Consider the following 19,056-nt stretch of genomic DNA (forward strand, 5'->3'; position numbering starts at 1 on the left):
TAATTGATCTTAATAGATCTTCACACCAATTAGAGTCCTGACATCTCTTTCTTTAAGAGCACTTATATGACTACATATCTATGCCTTCACTAAGACCACATATATAACCTCATCGAGGCAGCTCATGGCTACTGAAACACTTGCCCTTGCCTTTGTTACCTCTAGGCTTGGTTATTCCAATAGACTATCAGCCAGCTTCCCACATTCTACCATCTGTAAACTTGTGACTCTATTGCCTGTGTCCTTACTCACACCAAGTCCCATTCACCTAACACCCCTGTGTTTGCTGATCTACATTATCTTACAGTCAAATAACACCTCCATTTTAAAATTCTCACCTTTGTTTCCAAGTACCTGTATGGTTTAGCCCCTCCCTATCTTTGTAATCTCCTCCAACCCTACAACAACCTGAGGTATCTGTGTTCACCTAATTCTGCCTCTTGAATATCCTTGATTTTAATTGCTCCACCATTGGTGACTGTGCCTTCAGCTGCCTGGGCCCTAAAGACCCAGCAGCAGAGACTGAGGAAGAGGGAGAGGAGAAGGGGTAGGGACAGGGGAGGAGTGGTGGGGGGGGTGGGGGGGGAAGAGGTGGAGGAGAGAGGCGGAGGAGAGAGGTGGAGGAAAGAGGAAGAGGGAAGAGAGAGAAAGGGGAGGAGTAGGGAAGAGAGGGAGGAGAGGGGGACCAGAGTGGAAAGAGGGAGGAGGAGAATGGGAGGAGGGAGGGGGGGGAAATGGGGGAAGAAAACTGCTGCAATCCAGGGATGGTGGGTTGGGGCAGATAGTGGGTACGCTGCATTAGTTATGGGTTATGAAGAAAAACATAAAATTAGCTTGTCAAAACATATGTTAAAACAGAATCTGCTTTATCTAAAGTTAGCGTAGTTTTAGGATATTTGAATCTATAGAAATTCAGAAATATGGAAAAAAAGCTCTGTGATCATTCTTGGTGTCAGAATGCTTAAGGTAAATCATTTTGCTAATCGCAAATGTTTGAGCGCTGTGATTTGATAGCAGTTGTTGCCAATGGTGTCAGTTGATTGCTCTTGAAAACTCAAATGATAGCTAAATGGTTACTTGTGAGCATAAATATCAAATGATAGCTAAAAATTGCTTTTGATTGTAAATGATATCAAATGATGGCTAAATTATTGCTTTTAAGCACAATTGACATCAAATGATGGTTAAATGATTGCTTTTGAGTGCAATTGATGTTAAGTGAGCGCAAATGAATGCCGTTGACCACAGATGATGTTGAATGATGAATTAACTCTCTGTTAGGGATATTTTCCTTTTTTCCCACCCTCTGTATGAGTCAATTCAGTTAATTTTAGGCAGGCTGAGTGGCCATCAATTAAAATGGTGATGTGCTCCCAACTTTACTTCTGATTTCGTCCATTATTAATAGCATGCACGGCATTAATGCCAGAAAAACAGTCATGCAGTGCATGCTATTAATAATGTTCTTGTCACATTTCTCAAGTAGCTAATAAGCCATTTAACTAGCGAATATGCAGCTAGTTCAACTGCACAGAATATGAAGCCCATAGTGATTTGGGCGTCGCTGGCTAGGCCAGCATTTATTGCCCATCCCTAACTGCCCTTGAGAAGGTAGTGGTGAGCTGCCTTCTTGAACCGCTGCAGTCCATGTAGTATAGGTACACCTGCAGTGCTTTTAGGGAGGGAGTTCCAGGAATTTGACCTAGTGACAGTGAAAGAATGGCGATATATTTCCAAGTCAGGATGGTGTTTGGCTTGGAGGGGAACTTGAGGTGATGGTGTTCCCATGCATCTGCTGGCCTTGTCCTTCTAGGATCCTGGGTGGTAGCATGTTTAAAAGGTGCTGTTGAAGGAGCCTTGGTGAGTTTCTACAGTGCATCTTGTAGATGGTACACACTGCTTCTACTGTGCATTGCTGGTGGAGGGAATGAATGTTAAAGGTGGCAGATGGGGTGCCAATCAGTGGGCTGCTTTGTCCTGGATGGTGTCGAGCATCTTGAGTGCTGTTGGAACTGCACTCATCCAGGCAAGTGGAGAGTATTCCATCATATTCCTGACTTGTACCTTGTAGATGGTGGACAGGCTTTGAGGAGTCAGGAGGTGAGTTACCCTCTGCAGGCTTCCTAGCCTCTGATCTGCCCTTGTAGCCACGGTATTTATATAGCTGGTGCAGTTCAGTTTCTGGTCAATGGTAACTCCCGGGATGTTAGTATAAGAACTGCACAGATTATGAAACTCATAGGGTGGAATTGTCCATGCCCGTTGGGATCAGACATGTTTGGTGGCATGAGTGGACAAGAACTATGGCAAGAAGGCCAAAAATCGGTTTCACGACATAGTGAAACCAGTTTGTGATCGCATGTTCAGCCCGTCGATGGCAGGCCGTGTTTCCCATCATCGGATATCGGGAACCTTATTGCAACACAACTGACTATCATTATAAGGCCACCCCGCCGGGGTTATCACCCACCTCCCCCCCACTTCCCCCCCCACCTGCACCCCACTGGATCATCCACCCACATCGGCGTGATTGCACGCCAACATGTTTCACAACAGCGTATATAAGGTGTGCACGTGGTGGGCTGCACTTTGAGGGGTACTTGGAGGTGAGCATGCAATAAGGTTGTGCAGCGTTCGCCTATTGGACTTCAAAGAGTGATAGAGGCATGAGGGCAAGTACTGCCCTGCGATTGAGGTGATTTGGGGGTGGGGGCAAGGGCTGTCCTGTGGTTGAAGGTAGTGCACAAGCACGTGTGCCGTGGCGGGGAGGGAAGCAGCCAGGCATTAGGGAAACCTTGTATAAAGTGACCTTTCCTCTGCAGCTGAGACAGTTCAGGCACATCCACATTGACATGCATGGAGTCAGGCCTCTAGCTTATCTGTCCACTCAAGCAATGCAGAGGCATTTAAAGTGCCACCAAGTGCTCCAGAGCTTTTCACCCCTCAGGCACAGACTGCAAACTAATGAGCATTTTAGTTGACTGCAAAACAGTTGGGTGACTGCGCACATTGTACAATCTCCTTGCTAAAACTGGCCATGGAGCAGTCACTGTTGGAGGTGCTCACAGCCCCTTCCAATGTCATCATCCCGGTTTGGATCAGTCTCCCCATGATTCAAGCTAACAGTGCAGTTTGCAGTGTGGGTTAGGAGAATGCCTGCACCTGAGCTGAGAGCACAGCATGCAGTCCAATGGGCAAAGCTGCCGCCAATCGGTTGGGTGGAGTGGGGCGGAGATAGGTGGGGTTTTGGGCAGCCATGGAGACCACTAAACTCTGGCCATCCAAATGGGTGGCCAGCACTCTCCAGGATGTGCTAAGGGGCCTTCAGACTTAACCAAGACAGGTTCTTTGTACCGAACCTCACCTACGCATCTCTCTCTTTCATCCTGCAGGTGGAGTACATCAGGAGCACGGAGCCTGGTAAATTAATTGTATACCTTGTGGTGAACAGAGAGCAGAGATGATGGAGAAGAGCATGACAGGATGCCAGGCTGCACAGAGGGAGAAGCAGCATCCTCAGGAAGAAGGAACGGCTGGGGCTCCTGCACCTCTGTGGGATATCACAAGTCTTCACCCATAAATTCATCCATGAGGTCACAGATGCCATCTTCTCGAGGGCAAACAACTTTGTGCATTTTGGCCGGCACCAAGAGAGCCAGGATGCAAGAGCGATTGAATTCACCCAGATCCCGGGTTTCTCCCAGATGCAGGGTGTGACCGACTGCACTCACGTGGCGCTTAGATCTCCATTGCAACAAGGGGTCAACTATGTCAACTGCAAGGGATTCCAATCGCTGAACATTCAGCTGGTGTGCGACCACCACAAATGCATCCTGCAGGTCTGCGCATAGTTTCCAGAGTGTGTCCACAACTCCTACATTCTTAGTCAGTCACAGACGTCTAAGGTTTCCAGGGTCCACAGAAGCACCAGGGTTGGCTCCTCAGGGACAAGGGCTGCCCACAGAGGATGTGGCTGATGACACCCGTGCAGCGGCCTCAGACTGCAGCAGAGTGAAGGGATAATGAGGTTCATGCAGTAGCTCACAAATTGGTGGAGCAAATCATTGGTTGCTGAAAATGAAGCTCAGGTGCCTTGAACGGTCTGGTGGAGCCCTGCAATATAGTCCACAGAGGGTGTCATGCATTGTCGTCACCTGCTGAGCCCTTTACAACCTGGTGCTGCAACAGGGAGAGGAGCTGGCTGAGGAGGAGATGCAGGAGCTGGAGATCTCCTCGGATGAGGAGGACATCGATGGTGATGAGGGTGAGGATATCCTCAAGTGCGATGACTGCGATGAGGCCCTCGCACGGGTCAGACGAGGCACGTGCTCAGGAGGCCCTCATAACTGCTAGATTTGTGGAGGATGATGACGACATGCAGTGAGGAGACACCATAGATCCTCACATTGCATTTGTGAATGTTTGACTCCAGTCTGCCTTATGGCAGCATGAATATCCTGTGTAATAATGCTCCTGTTATGGATACTCAGTGGAGGCCTTCCTAGTCGCTCGATTCCAGGAGGATGATGACAACATGCAGTGAGGACACTCCTTAGGTCTTCACATAGCCTCTGAGAATGTCTGACTCCTGTCTGGACAAGGGCAGCTCACTTGCGCTCTATGATCAGCGTCATATCAGAGAGAGGCAGCCATGAAACTTTAAAATCATCTGATCCTTTGTCCACCTTCAGCACCAGCCCACTTCAGGAGCACAGTGTCACTGGTCATTGATGCTGAAGAAGTGGGGGCCAGCCCCATCTCAAAGGTGCTAAGAGCACACAGAGAGAATGACAGAACTCTGTAACTCCTTCCCACGACATTCTGGCAGCAATGACAAGCACCATCGAGGTGCAGACATCACTGATGTGTCCAGGGAGTGTGAGGCCGGTCCATCACTTTGATCTGAAGGCTGCACAAAGCACGGGGAAGAGGCCCTGGACTGAGACACCTGTCTTCATCTCGTGCAGAAAAGTTTCACATCTGAGTGACATGAACACTGCTCATCAGAGCAAGGAGCCATGGGCAGGGAGACATTCTTGGGAGTTTACTAGTAATAGTGAACATTATGTACAAGTGATTAACAGCCATGCCCAGGCTGTGCAACTAATTCTTCTTAACTTTCCTAACCCTACTGCTACATTTGTTGCTCCCTGGACATCCATAATGGAGGTGGAGGCAGCCTGCTGACTGCTGATGACTTGGCAGGCATCCTCTAGAAGGCTGACACCTGGAGGGCCCCAGCCTGCTTTAGGGGTCCTGCTGTATAGCAGTGGCACCTTCCTTGGCCTGTGGAGCTGGAGCTGCTGAGGTCACAAGAAAAGGGAATTCAGATAGGCCGATCACTCCCGGAGTCACCTGGATGGATGGCACCATGGAGTACAGCTGCTGATCCTCCTCCCTATGAGTGCCCAAGGGCTTCTGAAGGGTAGCTGGAGTGAGATTGGGCAGCCCCGCACCCCCTCACGTATACACTGTTGGAGGCCAACTACGTCGTCAGCAATGGAGTACAGCCTGCGCGGTAGTGCAGGAATAATGTCCTGGACCGAGGTCTCCATGGCAGCCGCCATCCTACCAGTGTTGGCCTCAGTGTGTTGGCATGCCGGTGCTATCATCTCAGCCTGAAAGTGGACGGACTCTTCCATCACGCCTTGCAATCTGAGGAGTGCAGCGAACATCCCTTCCTGATGTCCCCAAGCTTGCCTTTGCATCTCCAGCAACTGTGACATGACCCGAGTCCAAAACCTCATTATTTGACACGGACTCAGCAAACTTCAGGCCTCCAGCAGTCCTCCGAGTGCCAGGTACCTGGAAAGTTCCTGCCTCTGCCTGATGTGGATCAGAAAGTGCAATGTTCCCACCAGATTGTGATCACAAGGCTACTCTAAAGTTAGGTCCTACTGAGGTGTGTGTCTGCGCTGGTGGAGGGTGGGGCGCTGTGATGGGTCTTCAGAGAGGATTTCAGCAGATTCCTCTTCTGAGCTTCCCTCAGGGCTTGATTGGAGGCCCTGGGTCATGGACTCTGTCGGCTGTTTGGCAGATGTACCTGCGAAAGCAGGGAGAGATAATTAGTGGATGGCTGTGGCTTGTGAAACAGGACACATCACTCACAGCATGGTTGTCTGATGAATATTGCACAGCTGGATCCTCACTTGGTAGAGCACCGCCGACCTCACGGCCAGCACAGGAATAGTCCAGATCCTCGCCAGCCAGCTGGATGGCTCTGTTTTCAAAGTCCGTGAGGACCTTGATTTCAGGCATTCCTCCACCAGTCTGTGACCTCTCCCTGTTGTTGTGTGCCAGCCTGTCCTGGATGAATAGAGATAGAGGGAGTGTAAGCAGGATGTCTGCCAGGCTACATGATAAGGATACCTGGCATGTGTGGGTGGTGAGTGGTCCCTTGGACAGGATGAGGACAATGAAGGTGTGTGTGAGAGAGTGAATGGTGATGTCCCTTGAACTGGCAGTGAGTGAGGTCCCTGTGGATGTGTGATGGCTTTGTGAGTGTGTGAGTTAGGAGTGATAAGAAGAGTGATTTACCCTGGCGGAACAGAGATCATTCATCCTCTTGCGGCATTGGGTGGCTGTCCTCTTTTGCAGGGCCTTGGCGCTGACCACTGCTGCCACTACCTCCCAAGCCAGATTAGTGAGGTTGCAGCCACAGCAGGGGTTGAGGACATCATGGCAAGCTTCCACTGCACCTAAAAGGTGCTCAAGGGATGCATTGTTGAACCTGGGGGCTGCAGTCTTATTGCCTTTCAGGGCCTTGTCTTCTTTGCAGCAGCTGTGGTCTGGAAGCACTGAGATGTGAGCACCCTGCTGGACTTTAAATGTGGCGCCCGGCGTGTTGAAGTGATAATGTGATGGCGTGACCGGCAAATGAGAGAGCCCCCCCCCCACCCCCCTCCTCCCCACCCCCCCAAACCTCCCCCAACCCACCCCGTGAAAAAGGCGTGTTGCCCAGGAATGCATAATTAATGCGGCAGGTTTCGGATGATACAGCGTGAAAAGCCACCATTGCGGCCCATGGGTAAAACATCGTTTTACCCACCCACTACTGCACTTAGTGCAAAATCTGGGACGTTTCCACCGAGAGTGTTTGATATTGCTGGTTGAAGTTAATTTTTAGGAGTTGACTGACAGGTGCCCTGATGGACTCCCTTATTAAAAACAGGAGTTTTTTGAGCAGGGGAAGCAGCCCAAAAGCATTTCTAGGAGTCAGACATATGAGAAGATGAGGACTACAACCACCCGCAAGTTCCCCTCCAAGCCACACACCATCCTGACTTGGAACTATATCGACATTCCTTCACTGTCGCTGGGTCAAATGCCTCTACTAAAAAAGTAATGTTCACTCTTTGGAAGGATCTCAAATATTTCATTTCTGAAGATGGCAAGTTATGGATTAATAGGGATAATCTTCATTGACACCTCCACAAGTTATGTAAAAGCATTGCCCTGAGCTGAGAATAATGACCAACAATATATTAATCATTCAAACACTGAATTCTATGTTGCAGCAAGTTCCAGCTACCAATTAATTTCCTTACCATGCTATTTGACAAGGACTGTTGGATGAATATTTTTACATGAATCCCATTTTTACTCAAACAGCCAAGACCAGTGCTAACAATTTGTTGTTACTTGCCTTATGTTATTACATGTGTTTTGAAATTACAGTGGCAATTGTATTCATAAATCTACCAAAATATAATACTTGCAGGACCACTGATATTCATGGCTTCTCAGGAATGAAGAGCCAGAAATCCTGCCTATGCACGGTCAATGATTAGGAAATCTAGCCAACATATAAACATCACTTTATAGTGTACCTTTCAACCTAGTTTAATTGGTGCATGGCTATGCAGAACAATGCAATAATAATTCAGTTTAAGAAGTGAACATAGCCTATTAATGTGGAAAGGTCATGAGGACTCGAAACGTCAATTCTTTTCTTCTCCGCCAATGCTGCCAGACCTGCTGAGTTTTTCCAGGTAATTCTGTTTTTGTTATTAATATAATGTAAGCTACAGTATTCATTCGGCAAGCCAGGAAAAGAAGAAAAGGGTTGCATGTACTTACTGCTTTGGCACATCATCAGGCTGTCCCAAAGTGCTTTACAAACAATTAATCACTATCTTGAAGTCCAGTTATTGTTATATATGTAGTGTTCAATTGTTTGGTGTTTGATTATATGTGTCTGTTGACTGTTCACTGTGTATGATTAGTTAAGCTTGGGTGTGGTCACTTAGAGAGAGAGAATGGCTGAACTAAGGCTAGCTGCTGTAAGCATGGGTGCAGACATTTTAAAGCATTGTAAATAGAGCTCCTCCACACACAAAAACTGTTGTATCATCTCTGCATATCTCCAAGGCATAAAACACAAACACTGGCAATGAGGATGATGGAGATTAGTTTAAATTTACCGACTCCTGCACCTTTCGTTTCTTTGCCAAGAGATCCACTGATAGGATCAATGGATTTCAGGGTTCAAGATCTATTTTTTCACTACGGGGATGGACGGTCTGGGTGTAGCAGCAAGAAGGCGATACTCGTATATTGTCTCAGAGCAGAAAGCCAACAAGTATTCGAGTAGCTCACAGAAGACAGGTCTACATTTGATACAGCGGTAAGTGCTCTTGGAAAATACTATGATATACATTTCACCAGAGAAGCCAGGAAAATGGTGAGCCCATAAAACAAAACATGGCAGCGTTGCAGCAATTGGCTTCTACATTTAAATTTGGCAACCTAACAAACTAATTTGTGACCAATTCATTGAAAAGACTTCAATTCCATGGATTAGGGAACGCCGCCTCGTGGACGATGATGATTTAACCTTGGAAAACACCACAATCTTGGCAGCCGAATCGAATATGCCATGTTAGTTTCAAAGAGCTTACACAGAAATGCATCCTCAGACTCTGAATTGCGTACACAGGTTGCCCAACCAGCTCAAGTGCAACAGTTACAGACAAAGAGACTTTACCAGTTTCATCAACATGTGTCCCATCATGGTCAGACTCCATCAAACATGTACCCAAATTATGGAAGTGCTCATTGATTCAAGACACCATGTCCAGCTTGAGGGAAAAGTCTCACTCATGCTTAAAGTGAAACCATTTTGCAAAGATCTGCAGGTCATAAAAGAAAACTTCATCTGTTCAACACATGGAGGAGTCTCTTCCTCTGAGTGAGATATGGCATGTGTACACCATTGTGCACGGTAAAATATCAAGTCATTTTAAGGAATGCTCAGTCGAAATCGTATGCATCTCAATGTCATTTTTCTTTGATGATAGTGCAAAAGTATCTATATTGAGCGACAAAGTCGATCATTGGTATTTTTCGCAACTTACTGTCACTTCTGCATCAGACACTCTTCGAGTTTATGATGACTCGATTATTCTGATTTTGGGAATGATCACAGTTCCCATATGCCACAAAAACATCACTCTAGACAAGTACGAAACCAAAGACAGAAGTGGGTAAACCTTTTCGATAGGCTTGGCTTCGGAGCACACATTAACCAGAACGATGACAAGGATTATGGACAACGGTCTACTTCCTTATTTACCAGATTTACAGAGATTAGGGGTACTGTCATGCTGCTTGTGTTCACATTTCAACACTGTCAGTTTCACAAAATTTGAGGTGGTTGCCACTTGCAATCCATGCTAAATTGTCACAGGAGATGTAATGACTTGAAGCAGGTGGTATCACTAAGCTAATCATTGCCATGGATATCAAACCCCAGTCATTTCATGACGCAAAAATGGCTATGCGTTGACATTAAGGGTGTCAATAAAGCTAGACAAGTATCTACTTCCTATGATCCACAAACTATCAGCATCATTTCATGACTCCAAAGTTTACAAGGGAGAAAATATGTAGCATTCAGTTGTTCAGTGTTTGATTATGTGTGTCTATTGACTGTGTTTGATTAGTTAAGACTGGGTGTGGTCACTTAGAAAGAGAGAGAAAGAGAGACAGAACTGAGGTTTATTCACTCCTGAAACACCAAGCATTAACAAGTAAGATGGGTTTTGTTCTGGGGCTATTTAAAGGCCCAATTAACAAGTTACAGTTGAGGTGCTTTTGACTTACTTGTGCTAAAGAAAAGTTGGTAGATGCACTGTGTTGGGAGGAGTTTGAAGGTATCTGCTGACCACAGAAAGGCTGAGAGAATTACATAGTCTTTGATATGTATGGCAGCAGTAGTTGCAGTGCCACTTGCTCTGCAGAACACAGGCTGTGGAGGAGGAAGAGAGGGCAATCTCTGTTAGGAAGGAGGTGAAGTAGGGCTTGTCATGTTTTTATAATGATAGAATACCTTGAACTTATTTACTATACAAGACACAAGGTACCAATTGCTCATAAGGGATTTGGTAAACACATCCTGGGCTCATGAGAACAGTTATACATAGGTCTAAAGCTTGAAGACATCAGAGCTGTGTGTGTGACCTGCGCAAAGCAAAAGTGAAACTAAGATTAGACCACATTTCCCTTCTAGTAATGTCATGCTAATGTCCCCTAAAGGCATATTACAACAGGGCTCACCTTAGAAAGCCCAACCCCAAGATAGTCTTCTCAGAGCACCATTCATAACTTGCAGTGAGCCAGGTGTGGTGTTTCAGCAGATTTTACTTCACTAAGGAGGTAGTGATGGAGTTGTACCCACTCCTTCACCTTGGAGCCTCAAACCAGGGTGAGAGTGGCTTTCCCATTGCAAGTGAAAATCATCATTGCCCTTTTTCTGTCCTTACAAGTATCCAGGAAGTGACAGAGGCGCTTTACAGGCAAAGAGGAATTCACCCTCAGCCAGCTCCCTAGGATCTCATGACATCTGCCACAGCTTCCGCTGCAGCACTGATTTATCAGCAAGACTCTGCCTGTGCTGCAGTGGAAGTTGAGACAGTGATCAGCAGACAAACCCATCGTGTGTCTGTCTGGTAGTGTTGCCCTGGAGGTGCCCATCCCTTCCGCTGTGGAAAGCATAGGCTCCAAGCTTTGCACCATGCCCAGTGCCATGATGGAACCAGACTCCTCCATGCTTCATGACAGTATCTGAAGAATGTCTGGCAGACCTGCCAAAGAAGGTGTTTCAGTGTGCATGTCATCAGCGTTCCCCTGTAGTTCACCCCAACGAGATCATCATTGAGTGCCCTACAACAGAACTGATGGGGGATCTCACCCTCTGGGGAGCATGCACACGAGCTGACCTATCCCCCTGTCCTGGCTGCAGCCCATTCATGCGCGATGACTCCACATGCAAAGCCTGACTCTAAACTAGCCTCTAATATATGCACAGTGCCAGTTTCTGAGCCGGAGATGGTGAGTGTTAGACCAAGTGATGGTGATTCTTCTTCCCAGCTTTCTTCCTTCTCTTGCCCCTCAACGTGCTTCTGGAAAGGCTGAGCAGCTGGCAGTTCCTGGCTATCTGAAAACACAAAAGCATAAAGGGTGGGTAAAGGTAAAGGGTTTGAGGAGGAAATCAGAAGTTCTATAGTCAATTCATGTGAATTTCCATCTCATTTCCATCTCCCCAGAGGGTGAGATCCCCCATCAGTTCTGTTGCAGGGCACTCAATGATGATCTCGTTGGGGTGAACTACAGGGGAACGCTGATGACATGCACACTGAAATACCTTCTTTGGCAGGTCTGCCAGACAGTCTTCAGATACTGTCATGAAGCATGGAGGAGTCCGGTTCCATCATGGCACTGGGCATGGTGCAAAGCTTGGAACCTATGCTTTCCACCGCGGAAGGGATGGGCACCTCCAGGGCAACACTACCAGACAGACACACGATGGGTTTGTCCGCTGATCACTGTCTCAACTGCCACTGCGGCACAGGCAGAGTCTTGCTGATGTATCAGTGCTGCAGTGGAAGCTGAGACAGATGTCAGAGATGTCATTTCAGGATGAGGAGTTAGTGGAAAAGGTGCATAAAGCAGCAACTTGCCATCATCAGGATGTCCTCTACTACACCGGATGTCACTGGATCTGTGGTACTGCTGCCCATGATCCTGAAGACCATCTCCTCCATGGGGCTGTGAGGATACATTTGTCATGGGCCTCTGCTAATCCTTTGACTTCCCCTCCTGTTGTGGGTGACCATCTCTTGCAAGAGAGAGGAAAAAATGTCATTGAATATGAATCACAGTGTTTGGGTGATGCTGACAATGGCTGAATAGCTGGAGATAGGGGAAGCAGTGTGAGGTGTGTGCATAGATGGTATGCTTCAAAGGTGTGTGTGAGTGAGGTGTAGTGTCAGTAAGTTAGGCGTGAGTTCTGGGAATTAGGGTGCGGTACTGGGTTAGTAATAGGAGTGTGGTGCATTGAGCAATGTGAGATATGGGTGTGTGATGTGGGCCTCCATGTCAGCAAATTGGGGTGATTGAATTTCGCACCCTTGATCATTTTTGCAGTGGTATTAATGGAAGCAAGTGAATTAACCTTGATCACGTGTACTTGTGTGAATGGGGCATTCATTAAAAGATCTCGACCTGAAGGGTTGTGAAGGAAGGAGAGGAAGATTAAAAATAAAAAGCTAAGCAAAAGCTGATGGCACCAATTTAGTACTGACAACAAAGTAAAGAATAAAAGTCAATTCACTGCCCTAAATTTAAAGTAAGGTGATGAGTAAGAGTGCAATAAGGTCAAAGGAAGGATTTACTTTGAATTTATGGCCAGCATCTTCCAGTCACGCCCGCTCACCAACGCGTAAAATGACAGGGGGTGAAGTCGGGCCTGCGTCCTGATGTCACCCCGCATCATTTAGATTGTCAGTTCTACAGGCATGCTTCCGCTGATGCGCGCCCGCTGACCTGTGAATGGCCTCTTAAGGCCATTAAAAAACCAATTGAACTCATTAGTGGACCTGCCCATCCAACCTTAAGGTTGGCAGGCAGGCCGGGAACCCAGGCAGGCTTGTGAAAAAAACATGAAACCTCATCCATGGGCGGGATGAGCTTTCATGAGTGATTTAAAAAATGCAAAATATTTTACAATAAGAGTTATGGACATGTCCTAGCTCATGTGACAGTGTCACATGAGGGGACATAGCAGGGAAATTTTTTTCTAATCGTTATTCAAAGTTTTAAATTGGAGCTGATCTCCCTGAGGCAGCGCTTAGCCTCAGGGAAATCTGTGCGCTCTTTCGTGCACATGCGCAAAAGAACACACAACCAGCTGAGAGAATCCTCCCTCCCCAAGCCTGCATAGCGCTTCCTGGCAGACATCATGCTGGGCGGACCTTAATTGGCCCGCCCACGTAAAATGGTGGCTTGCCCCCCAACCAGGGACGCCGATCAGAAGCCTGCCCACTGGCGCCCGCTCCCGCACTTCCCCCCAACAGGGGGAAAATGTTGCCCTGTGTTCCAGAATTCAAACCAAGACACTTAGGCAGAGAAAATGGAGATCTGTAACAGCATGGATTATCTTTGGTGTTGAGGGACATATGGAGCGAACAGTCTATCAGTTTTCACTATGAATTGCTGTAAGTCTATATTTTTTGATTACTATGACCTTGGTTTGGCATTAGCTTCCTACAATCTTGTAAAAATCTTTTATTTACCTCCAATACGAAAATTTGTTTTGTTCATCAGAGTAAAATCAGGCAAAGATTTTAGAACACATTGTGCTGTGAATGCGGCTCACTTCAAATAATGAATTCTGAGGTGCTTCAGATTTTTTTTTATTGCAACAACAGTGTATTTATCATAAAAAGTGATTCTCACCAGTTTTAGTGTAAGACGTATAGAAAGGTACCCTTATTCCACGGGGTCAAAGCAGTGCCACTCTTCCTGGAGTTTTATATTTATATTAAACTGTGCTATTATACATGTGGATACATGTTTTTGTACCTTCATTTCTTCGACTCAACTGAAGTTGCAGTAGCTTTTGCAGTGAAGAAAGACTTTTATAGTCAGGAATAATGCCATTTTGGTAAGCAAAGGCAAACCAGCATAGGCAATACATTTTCAACGTGAAGGATTTTTATTATGCATTTATACGATAATTTCAAGCCACACATTAAAATTGATGATTGAATGAATTAAGTGTCTAGCTTATAGTAACATAAAAAATTTTCAGTCACAGTTGTTATTTAGACAGTGAGACCCAGAAGTAAATATATTTCCTGTGGTCGGGACCCCAATATTGGGTGAATTTCCGGGTCCCCACCTCAAATTGTAATTTTTGAAAAGCAAGCCAATTATATTCCAGAGCGTGTGCTCACCATCTATTTAACAGTGGAGAGCAGTCCCATGAGGTCGGGAGGGCCAATAGGAGAGCAGACCCTCCAAATGCGGCATTGTGGCAGCCCCCACCATCAGGAGTGGGAGCTGGCAATGTGGAGGCAAGAACGAAAAGGCACCTCAAAATGGTCCTCTGAAGAGATTTTAAAAATTTTGATAATTGAAAAGCCAGAACTACTAGCACAGCACAGGTCAGATTGAGGAGGAGCAACCCTTCCACTGAACAGCCAGGGGCCACAATTTGGCCCAACAGATATGTGGATGGGGGCACCGGATGGGGGGGATGCGGAGAGGATTTCCCCTAGGTAGGTGGAAATGTATTTCCCACCTCCCTCCTGTTCTGCTGTCGGGACACCACCTCCATCCCTGTTTTGGCTTCAGTGGGGGACCCATACGCTGACTGGGAAATTCCAGTCTGCTTCCGCTGAGCAGCCCTACTGACCATTGAATTGGCCTAATAGGCCACCCCTCACTTGTGGGCAGGTAACAGTTCCCCCCCACCCCCCACCTCACCTCCAAACCTCTTCCAAGGAAAATGACCTGGAGGTGGGCAACCGGCCTCCAGTCCCGCCTCTGTAGTTTGAAAATTCTGACAAGACATGAGATTTACAACAAAGACCTAGGGGAGTGGGCTCCAGCGTTGCACTGCCATTTTATGTGGGCGGGCCAATTAAGGCTCACCCAGCATGAAGCATTCCCGGAAGCGCTGTGCACTCCCTGAGTAGGCTGAGTCGGGTTCTGCGCTCTTTTGTGCATGCGCGCGAAAGAGCGCAGAAATCTCCCTGAGGCACAGAGCTGCCTCAGGGAAATTAGTTTGAATTTGAAAATTTTAATTTAAAAAAATTTTACGACATGTCCCCTCATGTGACAATGTCACATGAGCTGGGACATGTCTATGACTTTTATTAAACATTTTTATTAAACTTTAAAAACCTTCATGAAACCTCATCCCGCCCGTGGATGAGGTTTCATGTTAAATGTGAAGGCTGAACCCTTATTTGCCACTTGTTTATAAGAAAATATAACTCCATCACATTTTTGAGAGCCAGGTTATTTCTGTAATAAAGTGCAGTAGAAGCAAGTTAATTAACCTCTATACAATGTAATTTAGTAAATGTAATATTCATCGTAGCTGCCATGTGAGCCATTGTACTCTTTTTTAGTTTCTTGTTCAGTAATACCTGTATCAACATGCTGTGTTCCAGAGTGATAGGGCATAGACGTATGACACACTGTGTTCTCAATCCTTGGTATTCAAAACATTGAACCCTGAAGCTATTATAAAAACAAAAAACTGCGGACGCTGGAAATCCAAAACAAAAACAGAATTACCTGGAAAAACTCAGCAGGTCTGGCAGCATCGGCGGAGAAGAAAAGAGTTGACGTTTCGAATCCTCATGACCCTTCAACAGAACTGTTGAAGGATCATGAGGACTCGAAAGGTCAACTCTTTTCTCCTCCGCCGATGCTGCCAGACCTGCTGAGTTTTTCCTGGAGCTATTATGCCTGGCTTCAGCAAGTGGTCTGCAAATGTGTCACCTCATTTTTCACACTTAGTCTACTTTTCACTGTAGACAGATGTTAAGGTAAGTGTTGTAGACACAGAAGGTACCAATGCATATGTAACTTAACCATGTGCAGTGAATGTGTTGAACATATCCTGTAGGGATGCAGGAAGTTAGGTTATGAATTGCAGAAATATTGAATGAATTCTGCTGCATTATCTTTAGCCTATCATCATATTTCTCTCCCACACTCAACTTTTGACCTTATGTTTTGCTGCACTTTGCAAGGGAGAAAATAAACATTCTGGTGGCTTATTCCATCCATCACATTAGATAAGCATTTTTATCTGCATGTTGTCTTCTACTTGAGCCAAAAATTTGCACAGTTGGCAGAATGTATAGATGAAGAATAAAAGATAGTTTACCATCCTGCAGAAATACCTGACAGTACCATATAGAGCAAAACTGGTATATTTAGTGAATATTTAGTGAAGCTTTGCATCAACTTGCAACCTATAAAAATGTTATACAATATTGATTAACATCACCAGTTAAGTTTATACATCCTGTGTCTGTTTCCTTCATGTTTCTATCTTCTGGCCATTTGGTAATACAAAACATGAGTATTGTTGAAAAAAGAGACATGCTGCAAAGCTAATCAAGACAGATTTGCAAGAATACCAATTGTAAAGAGGACAACAATTTATACTGCATGAAAAAAGAGTTCACAAGTGGAGTTTGATTGGTAGAGGCATTGCAATGGAGAGTGCACCAGGGAACAGATAACTGCCAAGCATTTGTTTAAATTCCAAGCAGGCAGGTTGACTCCGATTGGTCAAGGCATTGCCATGGGGAACCAGGCTGCCCTCCAAGTTTTTGTTTAGTTGAAAAAGACATAATGTGTGGACATGCATCTTCTGTCTTCAAAGGACATGGCCTTGTGTGTGAATATGTGTAGTTTCTAGCATAGGTAAATGAACCACTCTGTGAGCCCAGCTGGTAATCTTAAATTAGTCTCTTTTTTCAGCAACGCTCATGTTTCTGCCTTCCAGTCACCACCCCCCCACCCGCCCCCACCGCTTTGCTCTGCTGAGGCCTTTCTACAATTTTATTCTAGTTTTATGGGATGAGGAAGGATATAAAGGGAAGTACAAGTGGTGACAATGTCTGCATGCTGAGAAAGGACAATTTTATTGAAAAAACAATGCGTATTGTTTTACCAGGAAGTATGCTTTTATACTTTACCAATATTTATCATGTACTTTGCTGATTCCATTCCAGCTCCTGAAAGATTTCCCTGATGAACTGCGAGCAGACATTGCAATGCATCTGAACAAAGAAATCCTTCAGCTGCCTATATTTGAATCTGCCAGCCGTGGGTGCCTTCGATCCCTCTCATTAAGCATCAAGACCTCTTTCTGTGCTCCTGGGGAATACCTCATCCGTCAGGGCGATGCCCTGCAGGCTATCTACTTCGTCTGCTCAGGCTCCATGGAGGTGCTGAAGGACAACACTGTGCTGGCTATTCTAGGTGAGTGAGCAGTGTTGACTGAAATGCTAACTTCAAACTTCATAGCTTACTTGGTGGTCACTGTTAAATCTGCTCTATGTGTCGTCACTGGAACTAAAAAGAAAAGAAGGAAAGACTTAGAGCAGAATTTTCCGTTCCTGCCAGCAGCGAGAATCCTGGCGGGCGGGGGCATTAAATTTGGCATGGTGGAAAAAGTCTGCTCCAGCCGGCAGGAAATTCGTTTTGAATTTTGTTCTCCCAACTTTGATGGCAGGCTAAAGGTTTCCTGCTAACCTGTGCCTGGAGCCATATTTGCATTCATTTGCATCTCATGAATGCACATTAAAAAGTCAAATCACCGGAATTACGTTCCCCACTCCAAATTAAGTGCGCCGCCAAGGGATGATTAGAATGGTCCGTTTCTTGACTGTTTATAAGTGGCATGCACCTGGCAAGCTTCATTGCACTTCACCTTGAGGTACGTAGGCACTGCTTTCGCCTACCTTTAAGTGAGGTGCTGCGGGATTTCGGGTGCTTGAATCACAAGCTGTGCCGCAGCTGGACAGCGGTGGAAGGCTTATGGGGGAAGAGGGGGAGAGTGTCTGGAGAGGGAGGGGGGTGGGTGTCCGAGGAAGGTGGAGATTTCCAGGGAAGAGGGGGGAGTGTTTTAGAAGGCAGGGTTGGTGGTGTCTACAGTGGGGACCTGGGGGGAGAACTCAGGATACTGGTGGTAGGAGGGAAGAGTCACAGTCAGAGGGTGAAGTGGGATGCGTGATGGCGGCAGGTCCAGGTTGAGAGTCTGGTAGGTGCAGGTCTTATTGGATGGATCATGGAGGGGAACAAGACAGGTAGCTCAGATAATGGGCGGAGCAGAGTCAGGGTAGGCATGAGGACCGTAACAGGTATCGGCTCAGAGGGGAGGAAAGACATGTGGAGGGTCCAGGAAAATGGAAGGCTGTTCAAAAGTGACAGAAGGGAAAGGAATGGTGATATTGGATGGGTCTATGTTGATGGGTGGAAGCTGGTGGATAATGAGGGGGGAGCGGCAGAAGTTGGCAGAGTGTGTCTGTAAAGTTATGCAAGCCAATTTCTCAAGGCTGTTCCTAACAACACAGTTGCTCTAGTGTGTCAATCTCTAAAGTGCATGTGGACTTTAAGGTCAGCACAAGTGGCCGAATGTCTGGAATTCTCTACCCAAGAGAGTTGTAGAGGCTAGATCACTGAAAGTATTTAAAGAGGAGGTAAACAGATTTTTGAAATATCGGGGAGTTGAGGGCAATGAGGAGCTGGCATGAAAGAGGAGTTGAGGCCTGGGGCAGATCAGCCATGATCTTATTGAATGGCAGGGCAGGCTTGAGAGGCAGAATGGCCTACTCCTGCTTCTATTTCTTATGTTCTTATGTTCTTAATTCATTCACACATCCACTGAGGCATCGATGTTATAGGCTGCAGGCAGCCCTGCCTTGGTAATGGTTCTCAACTAGACGAGGAGAAGGAGGGCTGGTCACCAGTTGGCATAGGGCCCTGAGGAGCAAGAGGCAACAGGGCCTTAATAAGGTCAAGAGGTTAGCAAACATGGACCACTGCAATGGCAAATATTGGCTCGGCCATGTGTGTATTGCTGGTGGTGCTCTTATCTAGAGATGAGTGAGAGGCAATCCCAGAGGCACCTTCGTATGTCCCGGGATGTGATTGCTCACATCTGTCAGCTTTTCCAGTACAGGCTGGTGCTGCAGGTACTTTGGCAGAGTAATACGGAGCTCCTGGTCTGCAATGAACGAATGT

The 19,056-nt window shown here is 46.4% G+C and overlaps 1 protein-coding gene across 1 annotated transcript in view; it reads left to right on the top strand.

Annotated features, from left to right (window-relative positions):
• Positions 1-19,056, top strand: part of kcnh3 (potassium voltage-gated channel, subfamily H (eag-related), member 3) — an 856,837-nt gene that overhangs the window by 655,164 nt on the left and 182,617 nt on the right. The window contains exon 11 of the mRNA XM_041200258.1: positions 17,043-17,292. Coding sequence (XP_041056192.1) covers positions 17,043-17,292 — 250 coding nt within the window. The remainder of the gene's footprint in view (positions 1-17,042; positions 17,293-19,056) is intronic.

The sequence above is a fragment of the Carcharodon carcharias genome, chromosome 12 (assembly GCF_017639515.1).
Source record: "Carcharodon carcharias isolate sCarCar2 chromosome 12, sCarCar2.pri, whole genome shotgun sequence".
Lineage (NCBI taxonomy): Eukaryota > Metazoa > Chordata > Chondrichthyes > Lamniformes > Lamnidae > Carcharodon > Carcharodon carcharias.